Here is a 25,189-nt window from a genome sequence, read left to right as displayed (position 1 = left end):
GCCCTGATTGTTCCTCAATTTTCTATAATATTCCCTGGTTTCTCTGATCGAAAATAGAATCCCTGATTTTCCAGGATTTCGCCACCCTTTGGAATGCAACCACCGTGGTATAGAATGGTGAAAATTCGAAACAATGTAAGCACAGATTTACTCTGCATCGCATAAAGATAAACTTCGGATGTTTGAATGAAATTGCACACAGCCCTAAGGACAGCCAGTGTTCAATGTGTTCAATCAATAACATGGGACGCAATTTTCAAATGACACCCCGTTCCGTAAAATTCATTCAAGACAGCCTTCATTGGTGTGTGTACCGTGACCTGACAGCCAGTTGTAAACGTAAAACCATTCAGGATACGTCATGAATGAACACAATACACCGCTTTAGTATTGGTACACTGACTGATTACATGCAGTGCTGGCTGGCAACAACAAGCAAAAGCAGGTGTGTCGAGAAAAAAAACCGCTCAAAACAATTTCGGATTTGTGAAAAAAAATTCTTCGCTCTTTTTAAGACCCATGAAGCACTGTACTAGCTCGTACTTAGTTTTAGCTCCGAATATATAGAAAGGCTAGGTGACGTTCAGGTGGCAAGCGACACGCATTAGTCACCAAATAGTAAACCGGTATCAAGGTTTGTTACGGTCTAGTGGTGTTTTATTTTTACAATATCCATGCAGCATTTGTGCAGGTAGTAAATGATAAAACAAAAGTTTTATTTTTCTATTTTTATCGTTCAGCTAAAGATAAACTGGTTCAGTGCTATGGTCCAAAAGAAATAAAATCAATACCCGAGCTAAGCTTAGTGGAGCGGATAGAACTAGGATTTATATCGATAATTATATAACGCAACTGAAATGGACTTGCTGGATGATCGAGGAATTCTGTACGTGATAGCAGATCTGCTATCACTGATCACAATAGCGTCATGTTTGTTCTGCAAAGTGCCGCAGATCCAAACGGTACAGAAGCTGCGCTCTGCTACTGGCCTGTCTCTGAATGGCCTCCTGATGGAACTGTGCAGTTACACGGTTACGATGTTGTACAACTTCACCAATCGCTACGCCTTTCTATCCTACATGGAATATCCGATTCTTCTCATTCAAGAATACGTCCTAGTGTACGTAGTACTCAAGTATAAAAATATACTAAATCAGACGTCCTACGTTTGGTCCGCGGTTTATGTGGCGGTATTTATTGGCTTTGCCAGTGAGATCATCCCTGGTAGCTTGCTAATGATGCTTGTGGTAAGAGAAATTCGATGTTGGTTGAAACTTTCGATCTTATCGTAACATATTGCAGCCCTTTACGACTCCAGTAGGCGCCACCAGCAAGGTCATGCAACTGATCGCAATCCTGCGCTCCAAGGATTCTGAATCGGTTAGCTTGATAACATGGGGTTTGTCGGCATTCACCAACTCAAGTAATACTGGGTTTCCTACCAATTTCAACGAATAACAAAGTTTGCGTTTTTATAGCCCGCATTTACACCATCCTGCTAGACTCGGGAGATCGAATGCTGCTGGCTAACTTTGGTATTTCCACGATTTTAAGCTCGTCAGTTCTTTTGGCCGCTTGGTACTACAAGAAACCAAAGCAGGAATAATAGCATCACCACATTTACAAAGCCGTTTACTTCTATTATGCCCTTTACTAAACACCGCGGCGGCTACCGAGCGGTCTCAGTTACTCATGCTTGCCTTCACTAGCCAATGAACATCTTTTAATTAATTGACCAACAAATATGACATTGAAAGTGACTATTAATCTAGTCAGCAAAAAAGTATAAGAACATAAAAAAAAATACAAAAAAAAACAGTTTTACCAGATTTTACACTTACCTCGGACCGTGTGATTATGTAGCAAGTTCTTCAAGTTTTAGCACAAAAAAGACATGATAGGGAATAAATAATTGATGAAATTGGGTTGTATTCAATTTTCCGAAACCAGCTTCAATAATTCAAATCACAAATAAAGTGCACTTCGACTGTCTCGCCACTGATGGTGTCACTAGAAAATGTTCAACAAAAGTAACGTTTACATTGTAAAATATTGAATACTTTTTGTGAACCCTAAAAGAGGTTCGGCAAAGGCCAGTTACTAAATATGGTTGAAAAACTGGGTGTAATTGTAAAACCGTCTGACAATTTAAACCATCATTTGGTTTCAACGATACATTCAAGCTCATAGAAATCATAAGGTTTTTGTCTAATTTTAGTAAACCATATCCCCCGCTGCAATTATGTTCACTTTAATTACACAAACCAAACGACAAAACAAGAAAACCTGATCAGCACCAGTAGATGAATTACTTTTCTCCCTATTTTGCCACTGTTGGTCTAGAGCAGGGGAATGGCAACCCTATCTCAATCCTACACGTTTGACAGTAGGTTTCATATCGGGGCTATATTCGAAATACAGCCCAAAACGCAGTTGTTTTTGACGTTTTATTTTTTGTTTTCACGATCGTTCGGATTGCAGGAAAGTTCAAAACACAGTAAATTTTATTTACAGTATTCTTTATTCAATAACTTGCAACTATTTACACCCGATGTTTACAAATAACGTTTCTCTTTCTTCTTCTTCTTTTATTGTCTGCTAGAGATGTTGGTTCATAAAACATAACCTCCTTAGCATCCCCCTGGTCTAGAGGAGAGAAACGTCAAACTCAAATGAACCACGTCAGATGTCAGCTATAGCCAGCTGTACGAAACAAAACGCCAGCATATATTGACAAGCAGGTTAAACTTATACGTTATCAGCGGAAGGATGTCGCATCGCAACCGAATTAACCCCAAGGGTAACAAGCAAAGTGACAATCCATGGCACCGAAGCGGTCCCGACGATGCCTTCTACAATGTCTCTCGGCAGCAGCGACCAACAAAGTCATCCGGAGCCGGTTCGAAGGCCACCAATCCACCGCCAGCCGCAGCGAAAAAAACACCGACAGCAGATGAAAATTTCCTCAAACACTCGGAGGAAAAATTCAATCAAGCCCATCGAAAGCATGTAGAATCGGCCAAAAAGTATACCCAGCATTACGAATCTAGCGAGGAAGAAGACGAAGGGGACAGCAACAATCAGGATATATTGGTAACTGTCTTTAAAAATTATTCAGCGTCCAACGGTGATATTGGCAAGACGCAAGAGTATCTGCAGAATTTGCTAGAATCCCGTTCGGCAGTTTGTCTAATCTGTATTGGAACGGTCAAACGAGCGGACGCGATTTGGTCGTGCAAGACCTGCTATACCTTCTTCCATCTGCTATGCATCCAACGATGGGCAAACGATAGTATATCACAAAAACGCATCAGCCACGAGCTGCAGGAAGGATACTACAACAACCGGGGTGAGTACGTCCCAAAGCCGACCCTTTCCGTGCACTGGGATTGCCCGAAATGTCGGAAGGAATACGAGCCAGTTGATATTCCACGACACTACGAGTGTTTCTGTGGCCACGAACAAAATCCACAGAATCATGTTTGGCTGATTCCGCATTCATGCGGGGAAACTTGCCGAAAAAAGCTTGTCCCCGACTGTGGTCACCGCTGTGTTCTACTTTGCCACCCAGGGCCATGTCCGCCTTGCCCCCAGACCATTTCGGTAGCCTGCAAGTGCGGTCAGTCAGCAGCAAAAACGATCCGCTGCTCGCAGCGCAGCTGGACGTGCTTGAAAACGGTTAGTTTGGTTTTTACTTGAATTTTAGTCAACATTATATTTTAAACTTTTGATGTTTTTTTAGTGTAAGCTTAAACGCAACTGCGGCATTCACGAGTGTGGTGAGATGTGCCACGCGGCGGACGAGTGTCCTCCATGCAAAAGCAGAAGCCGTCAGAAGTGCCTCTGTGGAAACAAAGTCAAGGAAGTCAACTGTTCCGAAGCACAGTGGCAGTGCGGTAAAGTATGTGGTAAACAATACGATTGTGGCTTGCACCGTTGCGAGAAAGTATGCCACGATGGGGGTTGCGGAGAATGTCCGCAGGGTCTGCCACGGACATGCCCATGTGGAAAGACTAGCTCGGTTGCATCATGCTCAGAGGACATCGGAACATGCGGTGATACATGTCAAAAGTTTTTAGACTGCCAAATCCATCGGTGCAGTGAACGCTGCCACCAAGGAAACTGTGGTCAGTGCGTCGAGCTCATTAGAAAATCCTGCCGATGCGGAAATACGAGTAAAGAAGTGGCCTGTTACAAACAACTGAACTGCGAAACAAAATGCAAAAACATTAAAAGTTGCAATAAACATCCGTGTAATCGCAAATGTTGCGATGGAGACTGCCTACCCTGTGATAAACTTTGTGGTAAAACATTACCCTGTGGAAAGCATAAGTGCAGCTCACTTTGTCATCATGGTCCATGTTATCCGTGCAACCAAAAGGCAACAGTTAAATGCCGATGCGGTGGAACCACAGTAGAAGTTCCCTGTGGTCGTGAGAAAAAGGTGGGTTCACCAAAATGCCGCCTACCGTGCCGCATACACTCCAAGTGTCATCACTCGAACCCTCACAATTGTCATCAAGGGGACTGTCCGCCGTGTCAACAGATTTGTGGACTGGTAAACGACACGACTAATTGTGAGCATCCCTGTGCGGCCAAGTGTCACGATGCCGTACGGGTTGTGACGAAGGATAAAAATTTTAAGCCCGTAGGACCGTGGGATGTTCCAATGGAAATAGTAAGTGGTTTAAGTTTCTTTTTAAATAGTGTTACTTCATCCTTACGATAACAGGTGGAGATCAAGCAGCTCCCTCATCCGCCGTGTGAAGTTAAAGTATCGGTCACCTGCATCGGTGGACACGAGGCCGCTTTGTGGCCGTGCTACAATTCAAAACCAACTTCATGTGGTCGCCCTTGCGGAAGGGCACTGCGCTGTGGTGTACACACATGTCAGTTACAGTGCCACGCAGTGAAACGAATCAACTCTACGGAACAGGATCCAAGGTGCCAGTCTTGTGACGCAGATTGTCTAATTCCACGTCCAGCTGGATGTGTTCATCCCTGCAAAAGACCTTGTCACCCGGCACCATGCAATCCATGCCAAGTACCAACCAAGACTAGTTGCCACTGCGGGTTGACACAGATTTTCTATAAATGTCACGAGTTCAATGCTAACGATAAAACCGAGGCGGAGCTGAAACTGTTCCGAGAAAGTATACTCAGTTGCGGACAAAAGTGTATGAAGAATGTTAGTTGAAACATTGAAAGTCAGATAAGTGATCGCCCGAAAGCTAATGATTTATTGTTTTAGTTTCCCTGTGGTCATCGCTGCAACTCGACCTGTCACTCGGGGGAATGTCCCAATCCAGAACAGTGCAGTAAAAAGGTGAAAATTTCCTGCGACTGTCGCAACCGGAAAGTGGACGTCAATTGTAACGTTGCTCGCAGCAAAAGCAAAACTTTGGAGTGCGACGAGAGTTGTGCCCAATTAAAGGAAATCAAAAATCGAGAACTGGCGGAACTGGAGCTACACCGTAAGCAACAACAGGAGGCGGAAAATCAGCGCGCCCTAGAGGAGTATGAGAAAAAGTTTGGTCGCAAAAAATATCGCGAAAGGAAACGTGTTCAGGTGGAAGATTCCAAAGACAGCCACTTACTGCTGTACGTCTTGTCAGCCGCTGGGTGTATTATCGTCGCGGTTGTTGGTTATTTCTTTTTCACTAGTAACTAAATGCAGAATCATTTTCGATATCAACGTAGATACTCTCGTTTTTCATCCTTATAGCTGCTTTTTTCTTTCCTTCGTACTACGATCCTTTTTTTCCTTACGAACAAGATCATAAACATCGAATCGCACATCGTAATCTAAATGTATTGTTCGGAAGACCATTAACGCAATAAACGAAATCAGTAATGCTATTAGTACGTATTCAGCTCGATTTCTGGAAGTAAACGTAAAAGAAATATAACCCATTTGAAATTAGATGAGACTCAAAATAAGAAGGAAACCTTACTTGAAGGGAGTACCGCAGATCGTATACCAGTAGGAACCGTTCTTGGGTGGTCGATTGAGGCAGTGAAAATCAAAGTACTTTTCGTCGTAGTCTTCAACGCACAAATAGGTTCGTTTTTCCAACGTTTTGAGCACAGTATAAACGAGTGTTTTTGCTTGACAATCACCAATTGGTTCGTGTAAACCTGCCGCTACCACATTTTCGGGATTTAGAAACACTACCATCGCCAAGAAGGCAGTGTAATGAATAACCAAATGAGCCATGAGAGCGCGGCCCATCGTGTCTAATCTAGAATCAATTATCGAATTAGCTCATAACATTATTTAAATCCAAATACACCTACTTCTCCGGTAACCGTCGGTTACTTTTCCTGTCGAACTTCCACAATGTAACCATAAAGACAAACAGCAGTGTAAGAGCAGTAACTTCGCCCGGTACATTGTAAAAGTCATGGAACGGATGATAAAGTGGTATAAATAGAAGTGCCCCTCCGGGGAATGAAAGCAATGCTGCAACCACGACTGCTGCCAGCTCAGCCTTAAATGATCCAGCTTGCCAGCGGTCCAGCTTACGGCCGTCCAACCATTTCCGGACGTTATGGAAGAAGAATGAAAAAGCGAACGCAAAGCTGGCGTGAAAATAATACGAATTCCAGGGCACCCAGTAATGCCTGTCGGCAATGTTAGGGTCCGTATCGTGCCAGGTCCAGTGGACAAACTTAACGCTGACAATATCGTACGGCAGATCAATCAGTACCACCAACAGCCCAGCGGCCATGTGTTCCGACCAGCGGCATTTCAGTTGTAACTTGGAAACTGCCCAGTGAGCTTGATAGTAAAATACCGGATCTGGGAAACGATTATGTAGCAATGGTTAGCATGGTAATTGATAAGATAAGTTACGTCGACAATTATCTGCACAGGTGTTATGCACTTACAGAGAAAAACGATGTACAGTGGTAAGCGATGGCCAAGAAAATCGATGGGGGTTTTCGAGTGCCAAAAATTATCGATGCTCGGCACAAAGTATGATATCAGTTCAACGACTAAGCCGTGACCGAGGGCACCAAAATACAAAAACGGCCAACGACCGCCTCGTTTGAAGGCATGAATTAAACACAGAATTGCTCCCAGAAGGAATGCCGCTTGGCACCAAATGTAACTTGGTTGGGCACGATATAACTCAAATGGATCCTGAAAGTTAACGAACCATTTCGGAAAATCCTGTAACATGTAACGGTATAGAATACTTAGCTAATACAACGCGTCTAAACAAGAAATAGATACATACCTTCAGAACCTCTTGGTGTGTTTTTTCGACTCCAAACGTACTCAAGTCGTAACGATTCATGTCCGCCCTAACGCACGGTTAATTTTTGTATGAATTTATTAGACCGATTGTGCGCTGCGTGCCGGCTTGGCTTCCAATCGGCACCTGAGAGAGAATCTCTGTGTCGCTCTTTCTTTTAACTCTTCTCATGAAGTAAAGTGTGAGAATCAATCGAAAAGTTTTTGTTTCAATGTTTGTTAGGCATCCTAAACTTGATGTTTCGTCAGGGTGGTTAATTTTTGAGGTGTTTGAGCGCTTTGGGGTATCCCATGATGATCATGAAATTTTACACAGGACATAAATAAAATATTCATGGTCGGTTTTTAAAATTTGACATGACCATTTTCGCGGAAGGAGCGTCAAACATAGCTTCGGCCCTCACAAGTTCCTATCTCACACCTCCACGAGTCATATGATTACACTACACTGCCGGTTGAAACATGGATACAACTGGTTGGTGTTGCGTGGGCAATGTTGTCATCCGACAATAGCTAAGTGAGAAGGTGCGACGCGATCATTGGCGCGTTAACCATATTCCGGCGGTAGAGGAAATGCTTCACCAACTCGAGCGTCTGTTCATCACTTGAATGCTAAGGTAGGACGGGAGGCAATGTACAGACCGGTAATAGGACCAGATAGCCTGCATGCCGTGTCTAATTTTAACGGCCATCGGTGCGTAAACTTTGCGGCCTCCCGTGATATGGTAGTCCGAAGTACCTTCCTCCCCCGCAAAGGTATCCACAAATCTACCTGGAGATCACCCGACCAACAGACAGAGAACCAAATCGACCACGTTTGAATCGACGGCAGGTTTTTCTCCGACATAATCAACGTTCGCACCTACCTTAGTGCGAATATAGACTCGGACCACTACCTAGTAGCTGTGTGCATGCGCTCAAAACTATCGACAGTGTATAACACCCGCCGAAGTCGAACGCCGCGACCAAATACTGAGCAACTGCGGGACGCCGATGCTGCACAGGAATACGCGCAGCAGCTGGAGGCAGTGCTACCTACGGAAGAGCAGCTTGGCGCAGCTACCCTTGAAGATGGCTGGAAAAGTATCCGATCCGCCATAGGTAGTACTGCAGTATCGCTACTAGGTACAAGGGCCCAGAATTATAGAAATGACTGGCTTGACGGCGAATGCAAACGGTTAGTCGAGGAGAAGAATGCAGCAGGGGCGAGAATGCTGCAACACCGTACGAGAGCAAACGTGGAACGATACCGACAGGCACGGAACAGCCAAAACTCAGTCCTCCGAAGGAAGAAGCGCCAGCAAGAGAACCGAGATCGCGTAGCGATGGAAGAGCTGTACCAAGCTAACGACACTCGGAAGTTCTACGAGAAGCTGAACAGCTCCCGCAAAGGCTTTATGCCGCAAGCCGATATGTGCAGGAGCTTGGACGGCAACCTCCTTACAGACGAGTGTGAGGTGATCGAAAGGTGGAGGCAGCACTGCGACGAGCATCTAAACGGCGATGCAGTAGAGCGCGAGGACGGTACCCAGTCCGCACAAATGGCATGTCGGTGACCTTTAAAAGAAAATTCATATTCGTACGAAGAATATTTTTTGTAAATGGCCAGGATGCTGAAAAAGCGTCGAAAAGGCGGGGCTTAGAGCCTTTTACAAACTTTTAGGAATTGTCACAAAGTGGTTTGTTAGAATGTTCTGCTTTTTCATATTAACAAATTGGTGATGTTTGTAGGAGAAATCAGAAACGTTTTCTATGTTTGAAATTGTCACCGCGAGTCGTGTTTTCATCAATACATTCATGACTGTTTTTCGTGACAAAGTTTAGGAATAAAATATTTCATTCGTGACCAACTCCCATTACTATTTAAGATTCTTTTTAGTTCGCTGATGGAAACTAGAAGTGACTGAATGTGTACATATAAAGTGACAACACACAAGAAGTTGAAATTGCGATAAATGCCAAAGGTTTTTTCTGATACGGAGACACTCGTGAGACAATACTAATCGAACGTAGGATGAAGGGATTTGTGTTATTGAAGTAATGTTTTTTTTTGCAGTTTGACCAAAAAGAGATAATTACAAAAATTCATGTGACAATGTTAATTAAATAATTTTTTTTTAAAAGGATCACATATTCTAAAACAACATTTGACATATATTTCCTGAAAAAAAGTCACGGTGATCAAACAGTGATATTTGTCGGTCAAAGCTTGATGTTTACTTTTCCTGATATCAACTCAAACCAAACGAGTTGATTACCAAAATCACTGTAACAATACTAATAAGTTTTTCAAAAGGTCGCATATTCCTTTGAACAAAACTGTTCAAAGGGGGTTGGCTAATGACCACGGTTCATACATTTTTTTTTAGAATTTATATGGACAGTTGTCCACGGAGGGGGAGGGGGGGGTCAAAATCGTTAAAAATCTGTCCACGTGGTATGTGGATGGCCCCTTAGTGACTTTTGTGAGAAAATTCACACAAGTTTTTCTATAAAAAGTGAAAGTTACTCAATTACAGAAACTGTTACCCCATTTTTTTCTAAAACGTTTGGGGGACATTTTCGAGACCAAATCCTTATTTCATTTGTGACTCTCGTGCGGATTGGGTATGGCAATTGATCTTGGTGCCCGAGCAGAAGACATCAGAATTCCAGCCCCCGATCTTCTGGAGGTGGAGGAGGAGATTGGTCGGCTGAAAAACAATAAAGCTGCTGGAGTGGACCAACTTTCAGCGATTTATTGAAATACGGTGGAGAAACACTGGCTAGAGCCGTGCACTGGGTCATTGTCAAGGTTTGGGAGGAAGAACGAGTACCGGAGGGGTGGATGGAGGGTATTTTGTGTCCCATCTACAAAAAGGGCGACAAACTGGAGTGCTGTAATTACCGGGCAATCACTCTGTTGAACCTACAGGGTACTCTTCCAAATACTTTGCCGTCGACTATCACCATTTGCGAAGCAGTTCGTGGGGCACTACCAGGCGGGATTTATGGGTGCCCGCGCCATCACGGATCAGATATTCGCGGTTCGGCAGGTTATGCAGAAATGCCGCGAATATAACGTGCCCACACATCATTTGTTCATCGATTTTAAATCGGCGTACGACACAATCGATCGGGACAAGCTATGGCAAATTATGCACGACTACGGATTTCCGGACAAACTGACGCGGTTGGTCAAAGCGACGATGGATCGAGTGATGTGTGTAGTTCGAGTTTCGGGGGCACTCTCGAGCCCCTTCGAAACCCGAAGAGGTCTAAGGCCAGGTGATGGTCTCTCGTGCCTACTGTTTAACATTGCCCTGGAAGGTGTCATTAGAAGAGCGAGGATTAACACGAGTGGCACGATATTCCAAAAGTCGGTTCAACTGTTTGGTTTCGCCGACGATATTGACATTGTGGCTCGGACCTTTGTGAAGATGGCGGATACGTACATCGGACTGAAGGCTGAAGCCAAACGGATTGGACTGGTCATCAATGCATCGAAGACGAAGTACGTGAAAGGAAGGGGTTCACGAGAGGACAGTGCTAACCTCCCACCTCGAGTTGAAATTGGTGGTGATGAAATCGAGGTGGTTGATGAGTTCGTGTATCTGGGCTCACTGGTAACTGCAGACAACGATACCAGCAGAGAAATTCAACGGTGCATTATGGCAGGAAATCGTGCATACTTTGGTCTCCGGAGGACGCTCCGATCGAGTAGAATTCGTCGCCGCACCAAGTTAACCATCTACAAGACACTGATCAGACCGGTTGTTCTCTACGGGCTTGAGACATGGACTATGCTTGTGGAGGACCAACGCGCCCTTGCGGTCTTCGAGCGGAAGGTGTTGCGTACCATCTTCGGTGGACTGCAGATGGAAAACGGAGTGTGGAGAAGGCGAATGAACCACGAACTGCAGGAGCTGCTTGGGGAGCCATTTATCGTTCACACCGCTAAGATAGGCAGGTTGCGGTGGGCTGGGCATGTTGTAAGGATGTCAGACGACAGCCCGGTAAAGATGGTTTTAGAAACCAATCCGTCAGGGACGAGACGGAGAGGTGCACAGCGGGCAAGGTGGATCGATCAGGTGGAAGACGACCTGCGGACCCTACGCAGACTGCAGAGCTGGCGAACTGCAGCCATTGACCGAGTGGAATGGAGACGACTCTTACGTACAGCAAAGGCCACACCACAGCTTGGGACTGTTTGGTAAGGTAAGGTATTTTCGCGGTCGCGGTCATTACTGTGAATACAGTCAAACCTGTTTTTGTGCGAGGGGTAGGAACCACACAAAATAAAATCGCATAAAAAATATCTTTTGAAACTTCACGTGCAGCTGCATCTTTTTTTTATGTGGTAGATAGGGACCTTATGAAAAAATCTCAGTTAAAAATTACTCGAAAGTTGATGATTCTGCTTTAGAATACTAAAGGGTGATTTTTTAAGAATTTGGTTTTTCTTTGAAAAAAACGCATAAAAACTACAAAACTATGAAATCTTTATTTGAGCCGATAAATTGGTTTATGCCATTTACTTTTTAAAGATTATTTCATTCAAATGTTGGCCACGGCTACGTTTTAAATGGTCCATACGAAAAGTCCAATTTTGGGTGACTTTTTCGAGCATTTCGGCTGGTATCTCACGAATAACGCGTGTAATGGTGTCTTCCAAGGCTGGAATTGTTGGCTTATCCGCATAGACGAGAGACTTAACGTAGCCCCACAAAAAATAATTTAGCGGTGTTAAATCGCATGATCTAGGCGGCCAATTCGCCGGTCCATTTCGTGAGATGAATTGCTCACCGAACTCATTCCGCAATATGTCCATTGATTCGCGCTATGTGTGGCACGTTGCTCCGTCTTGCTGAAACCACATGTCAAAAAGACCCAGCTCTTCCATTTTCGGCAAAAAAAATCGGAAATCATCGCGCGATAGCGACGAGCGCCATTGACCGTAACGTTGCGATTTTGATCATCTTTGAAGAAGTACGGACCAATGATGCCTCCAGCGTGTAAACCGCACAAAACCGAGCATTTTTCTGGGTGCATTGGCGATTCTTGTATTGCCTCTGGTTGCTCTTCGATCCAAATGCGGCAATTTTGCTTATTAACATACCCATTTAACCAGAAATGACCTTCGTCACTGAACACAATTTTTCGGTAAAAAAGTGGATTTTCAGCAAGTTGTTCTAAGGCCCAAAAATTCGATTATTTGTAAGCGTTGTTCAGGCGTAAGTCTGTTCATGGTAAAATGGCATACCAAACTGAGTACATAAGACTTTGACAGCTGTCAGAATTGTGAACTGTCAAATCTGAATACACGAAAAACCGAATAGCAAAAAAATCACCCTTTATGAGAACAATTTTGAAACATCTGATTGATAAACGTAACTTTTTTAAACACACTAATCTTTCCAACCGCTATCCTTCGTAGGCTAGCAATACTGACTTTTCCTTCGTAAAACTGGCTCAAATGGTAAATTTTTGACGCAACACTTATGTGATGCGTTGAAATTCATTCCAAGGATCGGAAAAACTAAATGGCTGGAAATCTTGGATGTGGCCCTTTCTCATATACCGCACAAAAACATTCGCACGAAAATGTCGCAAAAATAAAATAACCGCATAAAGTCGCACAAAAAAAATTCGCACCAAAAATGTCGCACAAAAACAGGTTTGACTGTACACCAAAGTCGCTTTTTACGCGGGGGATACGTGCCGCGTAAAAAAAAACGCGTAAATTCCGGAATCCGCGTAAAAAAAAACCGCGTAAATTCCGGAATCCGCGTAAAAAAAAAACCTGCGTTAATTCTGCAATCCGAATGAAGAGGAACCGAAATCCGTGCAAAAAAAAAAATACCGCGTAAATTCCGGAATCCGCGTAAAAAAAACCGCGTAAATTCCGGAATCCGCGTAAAAAAAAGCCGCGTAAAAAGAAACCCGCGTAAAAAGCGACCTTAGTGTACCGCTAATTAGTAATCGGCATTGATAATTACACACAGGTTACATCGTAAGCATAAGTATGTTTTTATTTGCGATATATGTTTTATACATACGGTAAAACTATCATCTCAACATTTGTTTCTATAATCTGAAATTGCATTTATCAAACATCAATATGTAGATAAGGAGGATAAGGAGGATAGGAGAGGATAAATATTTCATGTTGGCTTTAGTTTGTAACGATGGAGGACCTTCAACAAATGATAAATACCTTGAATATTTCGAACTGTTTTATACGATAACATGGTAATTAGTATATAATGTTTTCAGTTAACCATGAGTTTTGATAGTATTCCAGCAAATGTAGAATAAATATTAAATATAGTATTTCGTCAATTTTGAGCATATAAACTAGCGAGTCAGTATTCGTGTGCGTACGATGATGTAAATAAAATATATCTTACAAAACCTGGATGGATTTGTTTCCCTTCGTGAAAATGCCATCTTGTAAACAGATGCTGGCTGGTAGAGCCTTATAAAAACACTTTATTAGCTAAGTGAATCTACTTTTGAGATTGTAGAAAAAACTGCTTAAAAACTCTCTTACTACATCGACAAATAAATATGTTGTCTTTTTGTGCCTCCATTCTTCTGCTGGCGTAGAGGTAAATCGCTTTAAGCCGTGTTATTATCGATGTCAGTCATTTGTAAGCTTTGCATAGAAAACGGCTGCTTTGTGATGGCGGTCATTTCGACTACCTGCATTGGAGCTTCCACGGCATCTGTTTCCGGTGATTCTCCGAGTAAGCGGGCCAAATTACTCTCCTTCCAGCGACCTGCGTTGCCGTTGATTGTGCGATCCTCACAGACACACAAAAATAAGGTGTCAACAACCATCTACAACAAAAAAAAAAATAGAATATTTTAACCAACACATTATGATTGTTAAACTAGACTTACCTCATACAGCGACAGAATGATGTGAGCAATGAAGAAAGAGAATATTGTGATAATTATAACGGGGGCCATATAGAAGTGCACATTCGGATTATCACGTAGTATGAGAATACTTATTGAACCGCACAGGGCAGCTACTGCGAGCTTACCCAGGAACAGCACAAAATCACCAATACCGTTAATGGTGGCAACTTGAAGGGCGTTTGTAACCAGCGCATTCCATGCCTTTAAGGATCGATAAGAACATTTCATTGGTATGTCTGACTTTTTACATAGTGTTAACTTGCAACCCAAAAACAGCATGCAACCACAAATACAACTAATCAACTCAAAAGAAGCATTGCAAATAAAATAATGATACCTATTGGATAAATTCCAAACTGTACAGCCCAAACCCAATTGTATGTAACATTATCAAAGCAAAGTAAACGTAAAGCGTTACATTACTACTAGTTACTAGTTGTTTAATTACGGGTACTCACGATTTTGGCCGCAGGACAAAAATTGACACTTTCAATCGCTATCACCGTGTAGGCATTATGGTTGAGATAACGAATGAACTTCTCCAGCAACCAGAAACTGCAGATACAGCACTTAAGACAGCAACTAGCACACTCGGAACCTTCCTGCTGGTGTCGTTTCAATCTGGAAAACAGGAAATTATTAATTCTAGTTTCTAGCTGACACCTGGTCGCACAACTCACTTTGCATAGAGGTAGGTTAGTATCAAGCGAGGTATTTTGAACAGCGTAATGATCAACGATCCTTTAGCAACCGATCCCAAGTGGTACTTGACAAGTTTGGCGATGGCCTGCAGTACAGGAGTGTCAGTGGGTTTACGGAAATACCAGTATGCAACGGCTCCCGCAATCGCCAGCTGTTGACATGCAAAGATGAACTCCGTTGTCCAAACTAGGCCAATAATATAGATCCACAGCATGTGACGCAAATAGTCGGCCTCGGGATATTCGACGAGCTCAAGAGCTAGAAAAATACATTCTATGATCTAGAATTTACCCTACGAAATTGCTTACTCACATTTGTACGTATTATTGATTATAGCCACGTCGGGCTTCACGGTGGCCTCAGTCTTGTTCGGATTGTCCTTCAGCTGTGTAAAGGGCAGCAGCGGTTTTGAGTGCGGATAGTTGGCAGTCGCTAAGCAAACAATTACCACCATCCAGAACGTGAGAAATATCGCCAACGCAATGAACGCAAATATCGGGGGACCGGATAAACCCGGTAGCTCAATCATGCATTTGCCAGCCTCTTCGAAAAGAGCTGCCAAACCACTTAGTTTCTCACGCAAATAATAGATAATAACCAACAAAATAATCATTATGAAGGTAGCCAAAATAGCCAGCACGTAGATAGTAGTCTCGTTCCGCACCAGTTCTTCCAAGTAAGACATTTTAGGATCCATATCCATGTTGTGTTTCGACTTATAGTAACTCCACCAAAGAATTCCTGTGATTCCAATACTGGCAACTGCGACAAAGATACAGATCAACCACGAAATAATCGATGTCAACCAGTGTAGCATCGTTATCAGGATAATAGAAAAAATCAAGCTTAAACCGCAGATGAGCACGATGGTTGGCCAGGTTTTATACAGGTCGCTAAAAAATTGCTCAGCAGCACCCCAGGAGTTGATCAGTGCGTACATATCCTTTATCTGATGAAGAGAAGCATTTTTACCGGTAGGAATACAACGGTGCAGAACCGGTGTCTGTTCGTGAACAGGGAACTTTGGACAGGGTCCGGCAAACGCAAAGTATTTCGGCCCGGATGCTTCCTGCGTTGTCAGAAGGCTCATGTTAAAATCATACCGACAGTACTGCGCCCCTCTCTCTTCATAGTAGCGGAACAATTCTACTGCACTGGTGATTTCCCTTTTTGGGCATTCCTTGACACAGATTTTTAACGACTGGCGCAGCTCCTTGATGTCCAGGAAAAAAACGTACGGTTTGTCGAGCGTGTTCATGCCAGAAAGCGGGAAATGGGAGAATTTTTCATTGCTTTCAACACCGCACGTATTGCCAAACGAGTCATAACCATTGATGATACGCAGAGGGTTGCCATACACGAACGAGAACACGGCGATTATTATCTGCAGGGGCGAGGAGTAGTAGAATTTTTAAGTACATATAGTGAGCGGTTGAGGAAGGAATTGTTTATATACAACTTTGTACTATAAAGTGGCGACAATTGTGAGTCATGGATTATTAATGAGTTCGCATGATAAATTAGTATAGTTGAGATATTCTTAAAATATAAAATAAGATTTGCCAAGCACAACAGCAACAGTAACGCAAGGTATAATTTAGGTTCAAATTAACTTCTACATCGTACATCGTATATGTTGTCAGGTAAGAATATTTGCCAGCATTTTAGTGGTTTCGTAAAATGATTCTTGAAATTGACCTAGCGCACAAATAGCGATTTCGTGTTTGCAGAACATGCAAACATTTTAGTTTCGCACAAACTAAGAGAAAAGTTATACAATTATTTATATATCAGGTACAAGTTCAAGCAGGTCGTTCAGTAGATCAGCAAGTATTTGTGCAGAATTAATCCATAGCCGCGGCGTTGGATTCTAAATAGAAACGAGCATTGTGCAACTACCATATAGTTTTAGCAGAATGACAAAATGTGTATAGAAAAACGATAATGCGTAAAAGAGACCAATCTCAAAAAATTACGATGATATCCATCTAATACGATTATTATATCAAATCTTTTTTTTTTTTGTTTGTGTTGTCCATCGGACGGCTAAGACCAATGTTGGTCCATCCTGCCAATTTTATCAAATCTATATTCTATCGGCTCACCCGGGTGTGGCTCAACCTGGGTGGACCATGGCCAACGAAGTCGACAACTTACCAGCGCAACCCAAAACAAAACGTAGAGAACGAGCCAGAAAATATCAGTGCAACCGCGAACGGCTGTAGGCTGATGCTGGTCGCTGGGTTTACTCTCGAAACACCCCATCACCGCCGCGGATTATGAATTGTATCACTAACTTTTTTCAAGAAATTCACTCGCCGGCACTTAACAAAATTAACTTTACTTTTTCGCACAAAATTCCATGCAGATGACGCGATCTTTTCCCAGATGAGAGACGGGGATTAAACTTGTTGTTGTTGTTGAAATTTCTTGTTTTTGGCTTGAAGTCTGTGCTTCATATCCGCCAGCGCTCAGGGATTAAACTTGCTAGCGCTTCTCTAGCTGCTCTAAATGAAATGAAAATGCCGTGATTCGGATTTCAGTGTTTGTTGTTTTGGTGGCGTCGGTTTTCAGCTTCGTGTAGCGGAGCGGCAAGCTTCGGATGCAAGCAGAAGTAAATGAACTCTGTGAAGCATCATGGTATGAAGTAGACTCTGCTGCGACCAGCGTTGCCAAGTCGATTTCGTCGAATTTGAAAAGCTAAAATAAATCTGGCTGTAATATAGGATACATACACATACATGAGGCATACGTAACATTTTTCGAGTAGGAACGAGACAAATGCAGTGCTACGCAGGTACACTGCCTTCAAAAACAGCTCAAACAGTGATTTTATTCAGAGGGTGGTACCACATACATAAGACATACGTAACACTCAGGAAGAAATCCTCCAAAAAAGTTGGTACAAAATGAACTACTCGAAAGTACCAGCCTCTGTAAAAAAAAACTCTGTTTGAGTAGTTTATGGAGGTTGTGTACCTGCGCAGCCCTGCATTTGTCTCGTTCCCACTCGAAAAATGCAGCATTGATTTTGTGAACAACTTTTTGACAGTTTCGTAAGGGATTTTGTTGAGGGCTCGAGTAGAGCCGCTATGAAGAAAATTCATTCCGTTCATTTTCGTCGAGCAGTTCATACTGGTGTTGGTACCGGGTGATGTGGGGCAAAGAGTACCAAAAAAAATCGCCAGTGTTACGTATGTCTAAGTATGTGGTGGTACCATTCGAGTAGTTCATTTTGTACCAACTTTTTTGGAAGATTTCTTCCTGAGTGTTACGTTTGTCTTATGTATGTGATGGTACCACGTACATAAGACATGCGTGAAACTCAGGAAGAAATCTTTGTAAAGCACTCTTTGACAGTTCCTTATGGGATTTTCTTTGCAGCTCGCTAAAATCGAGAGAAAGAGAATTCATTTTGTTCATTATTTGTCGAACAGTTGGACAGGACGGGGTTCGAAGTTTTATGGGGCAACGTGTACCAGAAAAAAAACGCCAGTGTTACGTATGTCTTATGAATGTGATGGTACCATTCAAGTAGTTCATTCTGTACCAACTTTTTTGGAAAATTTTTTTGTGAGTGTTGCGTATGTCTTATGTATGTTCTACTGTTTAAATAAAAAAATGTCAATATAATATGTTTTTCTTGCGACATTTTTTCATCAAATAATAAAACAATATACATAGAGACGAGTGATTTTTTACATACGCACACTAGTGAACGTGTAAACCCCTGTAAAGTTGCTTTTGTTTCCTCCAAACCACATACATAAGACATACGTAACACTGGCGTTTTTTTCTGGTCCACGTTGCCCCATAGTACTCCGTACCTCCTCCTGTCAAACTGCTCGATAAATAATGAACAAAATGAATTTTCTTTTTCTTGGTTTTATCGAGCCCAAAAGAAAATCCCATAAGGAACTGTCAAAAAGTTATTAACAAAATCAATGCAGCATTTTTCGAGTAGGAACGAGACATATGCTGGGCTGCGCAGGTACACTGCTTTAAAAAACAACTCAAACAGTGATTTTATCCAGTATGTGGTGTGGTACCATTCGAGTAGTTCATTTTGTAGCAACTTTTTTGGAAGATTTCTTCCTGAGTGTTACGTATGTCTTATGTATGTGTCCAAACTGTGAATCATCGCATCTCATTGCTTTGACTTTTATCATTTTTTACCATTTTTGGTCGATTATGTTCAGCGGCTTCTCCAGATTTCTGATCACGAATGAAAAAAATTATGCAGAAACAAGTTTAAAACATATAGTGGGTGTTCAACTGAATATTTGTTCAGCTGCTAAAAACATAGCATTGCAAACAAAACAGCTATTTGTAAATATTTTCCTCAACTAGTGGCACTAACACATTCGTATGTGAACAGGTATATAGAGTTCTCCAAGCGAAAACACACGAACACTACGACACGGCCCGCTTTACACTGTATATTGAAATTTGTGAAAGTGTGAATCAAACTCGGTAGTTTTTTATTCTCTCTTCTAGATAACAGTTCTCACAGGTGACAAAAAATTCTTACAGCTAACAAAGAAAAACCGAATATATCGCACTAATATAAACGCACCTGGAGAATTCTATAGGGGTATGTATCATATACATAAGACATACGTAACACTCAGGAAGAAATCTTCCAAAAAAGTTGGTACAAACGCCGTGAACCAGGGTTATATTTTCCACAGGCCAGCAGCAGAAATGTAACTTTATGCTCTACCCAGGGTTATATCACATACATAAGACATACGTAACACTGGCGTTTTTTTTCCAGTACACGTTGCCCCATAGTACTCCGTTCAAATTCTCGACAAATAGTCAACAAAATGAATTATCTTTTTCTCAGCTTTATCGAGCCCCAAAGAAACCCCCATTAGGAACTGTCAAAGAGTTACTGCCTTCAAAAACAACTCAAACAGTGATGTTATTCAGAACTTGGTACCATTCGAGTAGTTCATTTTGTACCAACTTTTTGGAAGATTTCTTCCTGAGTGTTACGTATGTCTTATGTATGTGGTTATATCACATACTTAGACATACGTAAAATTGGCGATTTTTGTCTGGTACTCTTTACCCCACATCACCCGGTACCAACTCCAGTTTAAACTGCTCGATAAAGGGGAACGGAATGAATTCCCTCCATCTCGGCTCTACTCGAGTCCTCTACAAAATCCCTTAAGAAACTGTCAATAAGTTCTTTACAAAATCAAAGCAACATTTTTCATGTGGAAACGAGTCAAATGCAGGGCTGCGCAGGTACACCACCTTCATAAACTATTCAAATAGTGATTATCGCATCTGATAATATAAATACCATATCGCTGCGTTTAAATTATAAATATGGTTGTGCTTGCTACCAGTATTCATCTATTTTAGAACCAATTCACAACTTGAAACACCCGAATTTGCGATTTTCATTTACCTAATTAGTAAGAATCTATCAACAAAAATGTTATTTACTGCTGCTTTGTGATGCTTCGTCTCCAACCCTCTAAACCCGTCCCATGCCTACTTTTCTCAATCAAACCGTTACACCATGTTCTACGCATCATGGTTCTAGCACATACATAAGACATACGTAACACTCAGGAAGAAATCTTCCTTTTTTGGTATGAAATGATCTACTCGAATGGTACCTCGCTCTGAATAAAATCACTGCTTGAGTTGTTTTTTAAAGCAGTGTACCTGCGCAGCCCTGCATTTGTCTCGTTCCTACTCGAAAAATTCAGCATTGATTTTGTAAATCATGATGTATAAAGACATGGTGTAACGATATGTCAAAGCAGAATCGGCCATATTGGAAAAAAAAGTAGGAGGGTGGTATTCAAGACACGACCGCATGACGTTGACTACCGTATTCTTAAAAAAAAAAAAAATATTCCATTGAAGCAAATAGTAGAGGGAATCGCAACGCTTCTTTTACAAAACTTCTGTAACAAAATTTCGAGGCTCCAAAAGGTACCAGTTTCCGATTATTCTCGTCCAGAATTCCAGCCATTTTAGTATTTTGCAGTAGCCATTTATTACTAACAGCCACCAGCATAACGGGTGAAACCGGCACGAGATGACCGGTACTATTTTGTCTTTCCTCCTTTCAGCTGCTAACACCTAGCGCTGTCGTGAAATTAACATCAACATAAACATGCATTTTTGCAAGGTTTTTTTCCGGTAGCAACAGCAATTGTAAAACATAAAATTCAACTAACCGCTTCTATTATAAAACTGCGAGGCACCAAAAGGTGCCAGTTGCCGATTTCTTGTTTACTGGTTTTCGTCCAGAATTCCAGCCATTTTAGTATTTTGCAGTAGCCACCAGCATCACGGGTCAAACCGGCACGAGATGACCGGTACTATTTTGGATTTCCTCCTTTTAGCTGCTAACACCGAGCGTCCGTATGTACCCGGTACGGTTTAATAATGAAACTGATGGGGTGAAATGTTCGAACGATACGTTTTATACCAAGGCTTCGTCAGATAATTAGAAAGAGGGAGGGGCTACATAGATGATGGAATGGTAGAGACAAATGTTTCTTGAAGGCTGCGCCGGCCGCTGTCATAATATGAACACCAACACAAACATGCATTTTTGCAAGGTTTTTTCCGCTAGCAGCAGCATTTGGTAAAACAGAAAATTAAATTTGCCGCTTCTGTAACAAAATTTAGAGGCACCAAAAGGTGCCAGTTGCCGATTACATTGTTGTTTTCTGGTTAATCTACTAAAAGCCACCAGCATAACGGGTGAAACCGGCACGAGATGACCGGTACTACTTTGTCTTTCCTCCTTCCAGCTGCTAACATCCTGGCGCTGTCGTGAAATTAACATCAACATAAACATGCATTTTTGCAAGGTTTTTTTCCGCTAGCAACAGCAATTGTAAAACATAAAATTCAACTAACCGCTTCTATTATAAAACTGCGAGGCACCAAAAGGTGCCAGTTGCCGATCTCTTGTTTACTGGTTTCCGTCCAGAATTCCAGCCATTTTAGTATTTTGCAGTAGCCACCAGCATCACGGGTCAAACCGGCACGAGATGACCGGTACTATTTTGTTTTTCCTCCTTTTAGCTGCTAACACCGAGCGTCCGTATGTACCCGGTACGGTTTAATAATGAAACTGATGGGGTGAAATGTTCGAACGATACGTTTTATACCAAGGCTTCGTCAGATAATTAGAAAGAGGGAGGGGCTACATAGATGATGGAATGGTAGAGACAAATGTTTCTTAAAAGCTGCGCCGGCCGCTGTCATAATATTAACACCAACACAAACATGCATTTTTGCAAGGTTTTTTCCGCCAGCAGCAGCATTTGGTAAAACAGAAAACTCAATTTGCCGCTTCTGTTACAAAATTTAGAGGCACCAAAAGGTGCCAGTTGCCGATTACATTGTTGTTTTCTGGTTAATCTACTAAAAGCCACCAGCATAACGGGTGAAACCGGCACGAGATGACCGGTACTATTTTGTCTTTCCTCCTTTCAGCTGCTAACACCTAGCGCTGTCGTGAAATTAACATCAACATAAACATGCATTTTTGCAAGGTTTTTTTTCCGCTAGCAACAGTAATTGTAAAACATAAAATTCAACTAACCGCTTCTATTATAAAACTGCGAGGCACCAAAAGGTGCCAGTTGCCGATTTCTTGTTTACTGGTTTCCGTCCAGAATTCCAGCCATTTTAGTATTTTGCAGTAGCCACCAGCATCACGGGTCAAACCGGCACGAGATGACCGGTACTATTTTGTTTTTCCTCCTTCTAGCTGCTAACACCAAGCGTCCGTATGTATCCGGTACGGTTTAATAATGAAACTGATGGGTGAAATGTTCGAACGATACGTTTTATACCAAGGCTTCGTCAGATAATTAGAAAGAGGGAGGGGCTACATAGATGATGGAATGGTAGAGACAAATGTTTCTTGAAAGCTGCGCCGGCCGCTGTCATAATATTAACACCAACACAAACATGCATTTTTGCAAGGTTTTTTCCGCTAGCAGCAGCATTTGGTAAAACAGAAAATTCAATTTGCCGCTTCTGTAACAAAATTTAGAGGCACCAAAAGGTGCCAGTTGCCGATTACATTGTTGTTTTCTGGTTAATCTACTAAAAGCCACCAGCATAACGGGTGAACCGGCACGAGATGACCGGTACTATTTTGTCTTTCCTCCTTTCAGCTGCTAACATCCTGGCGCTGTCGTGAAATTAACATCAACATAAACATGCATTTTTGCAAGGTTTTTTTCCGCTAGCAACAGCAATTGTAAAACATAAAATTCAACTAACCGCTTCTATTATAAAACTGCGAGGCACCAAAAGGTGCCAGTTGCCGATTTCTTGTTTACTGGTTTCCGTCCAGAATTCCAGCCATTTTAGTATTTTGCAGTAGCCACCAGCATCACGGGTCAAACCGGCACGAGATGACCGGTACTATTTTGTTTTTCCTCCTTCTAGCTGCTAACACCGAGCGTCCGTATGTATCCGGTACGGTTTAATAATGAAACTGATGGGGTGAAATGTTCGAACGATACGTTTTATACCAAGGCTTCGTCAGATAATTAGAAAGAGGGAGGGGCTACATAGATGATGGAATGGTAGAGACAAATGTTTCTTAAAAGCTGCGCCGGCCGCTGTCATAATATTAACACCAACACAAACATGCATTTTTGCAAGGTTTTTTCCGCCAGCAGCAGCATTTGGTAAAACAGAAAACTCAATTTGCCGCTTCTGTTACAAAATTTAGAGGCACCAAAAGGTGCCAGTTGCCGATTACATTGTTGTTTTCTGGTTAATCTACTAAAAGCCACCAGCATAACGGGTGAAACCGGCACGAGATGACCGGTACTATTTTGTCTTTCCTCCTTTCAGCTGCTAACACCTAGCGCTGTCGTGAAATTAACATCAACATAAACATGCATTTTTGCAAGGTTTTTTTCCGCTAGCAACAGCAATTGTAAAACATAAAATTCAACTAACCGCTTCTATTATAAAACTGTGAGGCACCAAAAGGTGCCAGTTGCCGATTTCTTGTTTACTGGTTTCCGTCCAGAATTCCAGCCATTTTAGTATTTTGCAGTAGCCACCAGCATCACGGGTCAAACCGGCACGAGATGACCGGTACTATTTTGTTTTTCCTCCTTCTAGCTGCTAACACCAAGCGTCCGTATGTATCCGGTACGGTTTAATAATGAAACTGATGGGTGAAATGTTCGAACGATACGTTTTATACCAAGGCTTCGTCAGATAATTAGAAAGAGGGAGGGGCTACATAGATGATGGAATGGTAGAGACAAATGTTTCTTGAAGGCTGCGCCGGCCGCTGTCATAATATTAACACCAACACAAACATGCATTTTTGCAAGGTTTTTTCCGCTAGCAGCAGCATTTGGTAAAACAGAAAATTCAATTTGCCGCTTCTGTAACAAAATTTAGAGGCACCAAAAGGTGCCAGTTGCCGATTACATTGTTGTTTTCTGGTTAATCTACTAAAAGCCACCAGCATAACGGGTGAAACCGGCACGAGATAACCGGTACTATTTTGTCTTTCCTCCTTTCAGCTGCTAACATCCTGGCGCTGTCGTGAAATTAACATCAACATAAACATGCATTTTTGCAAGGTTTTTTTCCGCTAGCAACAGCAATTGTAAAACATAAAATTCAACTAACCGCTTCTATTATAAAACTGTGAGGCACCAAAAGGTGCCAGTTGCCGATTTCTTGTTTACTGGTTTCCGTCCAGAATTCCAGCCATTTTAGTATTTTGCAGTAGCCACCAGCATCACGGGTCAAACCGGCACGAGATGACCGGTACTATTTTGTTTTTCCTCCTTCTAGCTGCTAACACCGAGCGTCCGTATGTATCCGGTACGGTTTAATAATGAAACTGATGGGGTGAAATGTTCGAACGATACGTTTTATACCAAGGCTTCGTCAGATAATTAGAAAGAGGGAGGGGCTACATAGATGATGGAATGGTAGAGACAAATGTTTCTTGAAAGCTGCGCCGGCCGCTGTCATAATATTAACACCAACACAAACATGCATTTTTGCAAGGTTTTTTCCGCTAGCAGCAGCATTTGGTAAAACAGAAAATTCAATTTGCCGCTTCTGTAACAAAATTTAGAGGCACCAAAAGGTGCCAGTTGCCGATTACATTGTTGTTTTCTGGTTAATCTACTAAAAGCCACCAGCATAACGGGTGAAACCGGCACGAGATGACCGGTACTATTTTGTCTTTCTTCCTTTCAGCTGCTAACACCTAGCGCTGTCGTGAAATTAACATCAACATAAACATGCATTTTTGCAAGGTTTTTTTTCCGCTAGCAA

The 25,189-nt window shown here is 42.2% G+C and overlaps 4 protein-coding genes across 6 annotated transcripts; 2 read left to right on the top strand and 2 right to left on the bottom strand.

Moving 5' to 3' along the window:
- Positions 1 to 388: 388 nt before the first annotated feature.
- On the top strand, positions 389 to 1,921 carry LOC129722244 (solute carrier family 66 member 3). 2 transcript variants are annotated; one of them, XM_055675545.1, is made up of 4 exons: positions 389 to 634; positions 714 to 1,247; positions 1,303 to 1,423; positions 1,479 to 1,921. In XM_055675545.1, the coding sequence occupies exons 2-4, from the start codon at positions 858 to 860 to the stop codon at positions 1,604 to 1,606; spliced, it is 639 nt and encodes a 212-aa protein (XP_055531520.1). In that variant the 5' UTR covers positions 389 to 634; positions 714 to 857; the 3' UTR covers positions 1,607 to 1,921. The 2 variants fall into 2 exon arrangements, with proteins under 2 accessions (XP_055531520.1, XP_055531519.1); XM_055675544.1 differs by having other exon boundaries at positions 390 to 634; positions 741 to 1,247.
- A 555-nt stretch (positions 1,922 to 2,476) lies between these two features.
- Positions 2,477 to 5,869, top strand: LOC129724736 (NF-X1-type zinc finger protein NFXL1). Its single transcript, XM_055679868.1, has 4 exons — positions 2,477 to 3,678; positions 3,743 to 4,678; positions 4,733 to 5,188; positions 5,252 to 5,869. The coding sequence occupies exons 1-4, from the start codon at positions 2,770 to 2,772 to the stop codon at positions 5,669 to 5,671; spliced, it is 2,721 nt and encodes a 906-aa protein (XP_055535843.1). The 5' UTR covers positions 2,477 to 2,769; the 3' UTR covers positions 5,672 to 5,869.
- LOC129724737 (uncharacterized) lies at positions 5,409 to 7,429 on the bottom strand. The gene is made up of 5 exons (XM_055679869.1): positions 7,245 to 7,429; positions 6,892 to 7,177; positions 6,298 to 6,802; positions 5,955 to 6,242; positions 5,409 to 5,882 (listed from the first exon to the last, which is right to left on the bottom strand). The coding sequence occupies exons 1-5, from the start codon at positions 7,302 to 7,304 to the stop codon at positions 5,720 to 5,722; spliced, it is 1,302 nt and encodes a 433-aa protein (XP_055535844.1). The 5' UTR covers positions 7,305 to 7,429; the 3' UTR covers positions 5,409 to 5,719.
- A 5,817-nt stretch (positions 7,430 to 13,246) lies between these two features.
- Positions 13,247 to 20,408, bottom strand: LOC129724530 (choline transporter-like 1). Of its 2 annotated transcripts, none has more exons than XM_055679503.1 (6): positions 20,295 to 20,408; positions 15,182 to 16,253; positions 14,848 to 15,127; positions 14,626 to 14,788; positions 14,147 to 14,368; positions 13,247 to 14,083 (listed from the first exon to the last, which is right to left on the bottom strand). In XM_055679503.1, exons 2-6 carry the CDS (start codon positions 16,125 to 16,127, stop codon positions 13,862 to 13,864), a joined length of 1,833 nt encoding a protein of 610 aa, XP_055535478.1. In that variant the 5' UTR covers positions 16,128 to 16,253; positions 20,295 to 20,408; the 3' UTR covers positions 13,247 to 13,861. The 2 variants fall into 2 exon arrangements, with proteins under 2 accessions (XP_055535478.1, XP_055535477.1); XM_055679502.1 differs by lacking the exon at positions 20,295 to 20,408 and adding an exon at positions 17,027 to 17,513.
- Positions 20,409 to 25,189: the final 4,781 nt, after the last annotated feature.

The sequence above is a fragment of the Wyeomyia smithii genome, chromosome 2 (genome assembly GCF_029784165.1).
Source record: "Wyeomyia smithii strain HCP4-BCI-WySm-NY-G18 chromosome 2, ASM2978416v1, whole genome shotgun sequence".
Classification (NCBI taxonomy): Eukaryota; Metazoa; Arthropoda; class Insecta; order Diptera; family Culicidae; genus Wyeomyia; species Wyeomyia smithii.
The sequence above is the reverse complement of the archived record's forward strand: the minus strand, read 5'-3'. Positions and strand labels throughout refer to the sequence as shown.

What these genes read in the sequence shown, in the direction of transcription:
- LOC129722244 (XM_055675545.1), top strand. Translation starts at nt 858, where the DNA reads ATGGACTTGCTGGATGATCGAGGAATTCTGTACGTGATAGCAGATCTG. An exon ending in GCTTGCTAATGATGCTTGTG is followed by an intron (nt 1,248 to 1,302) that starts GTAAGAGAAATT and finishes AACATATTGCAG; the next exon opens with CCCTTTACGACTCCAGTAGG. An exon ending in GTCGGCATTCACCAACTCAA is followed by an intron (nt 1,424 to 1,478) that starts GTAATACTGGGT and finishes GCGTTTTTATAG; the next exon opens with CCCGCATTTACACCATCCTG.
- LOC129724736 (XM_055679868.1), top strand. Translation starts at nt 2,770, where the DNA reads ATGTCGCATCGCAACCGAATTAACCCCAAGGGTAACAAGCAAAGTGAC. An exon ending in GCTGGACGTGCTTGAAAACG is followed by an intron (nt 3,679 to 3,742) that starts GTTAGTTTGGTT and finishes ATGTTTTTTTAG; the next exon opens with TGTAAGCTTAAACGCAACTG. An exon ending in GACAAAAGTGTATGAAGAAT is followed by an intron (nt 5,189 to 5,251) that starts GTTAGTTGAAAC and finishes TTATTGTTTTAG; the next exon opens with TTTCCCTGTGGTCATCGCTG.
- LOC129724737 (XM_055679869.1), bottom strand. Translation starts at nt 7,304, where the DNA reads ATGAATCGTTACGACTTGAGTACGTTTGGAGTCGAAAAAACACACCAA. An exon ending in CACACCAAGAGGTTCTGAAG is followed by an intron (nt 7,178 to 7,244) that starts GTATGTATCTAT and finishes TACATGTTACAG; the next exon opens with GATTTTCCGAAATGGTTCGT. An exon ending in ATCTGCGGTACTCCCTTCAA is followed by an intron (nt 5,883 to 5,954) that starts GTAAGGTTTCCT and finishes GTTTACTTCCAG; the next exon opens with AAATCGAGCTGAATACGTAC.
- LOC129724530 (XM_055679502.1), bottom strand. Translation starts at nt 17,134, where the DNA reads ATGGGGTGTTTCGAGAGTAAACCCAGCGACCAGCATCAGCCTACAGCC. An exon ending in TTTTGTTTTGGGTTGCGCTG is followed by an intron (nt 16,254 to 17,026) that starts GTAAGTTGTCGA and finishes TCGCCCCTGCAG; the next exon opens with ATAATAATCGCCGTGTTCTC. An exon ending in TTTGTCCTGCGGCCAAAATC is followed by an intron (nt 14,369 to 14,625) that starts GTGAGTACCCGT and finishes CGATCCTTAAAG; the next exon opens with GCATGGAATGCGCTGGTTAC.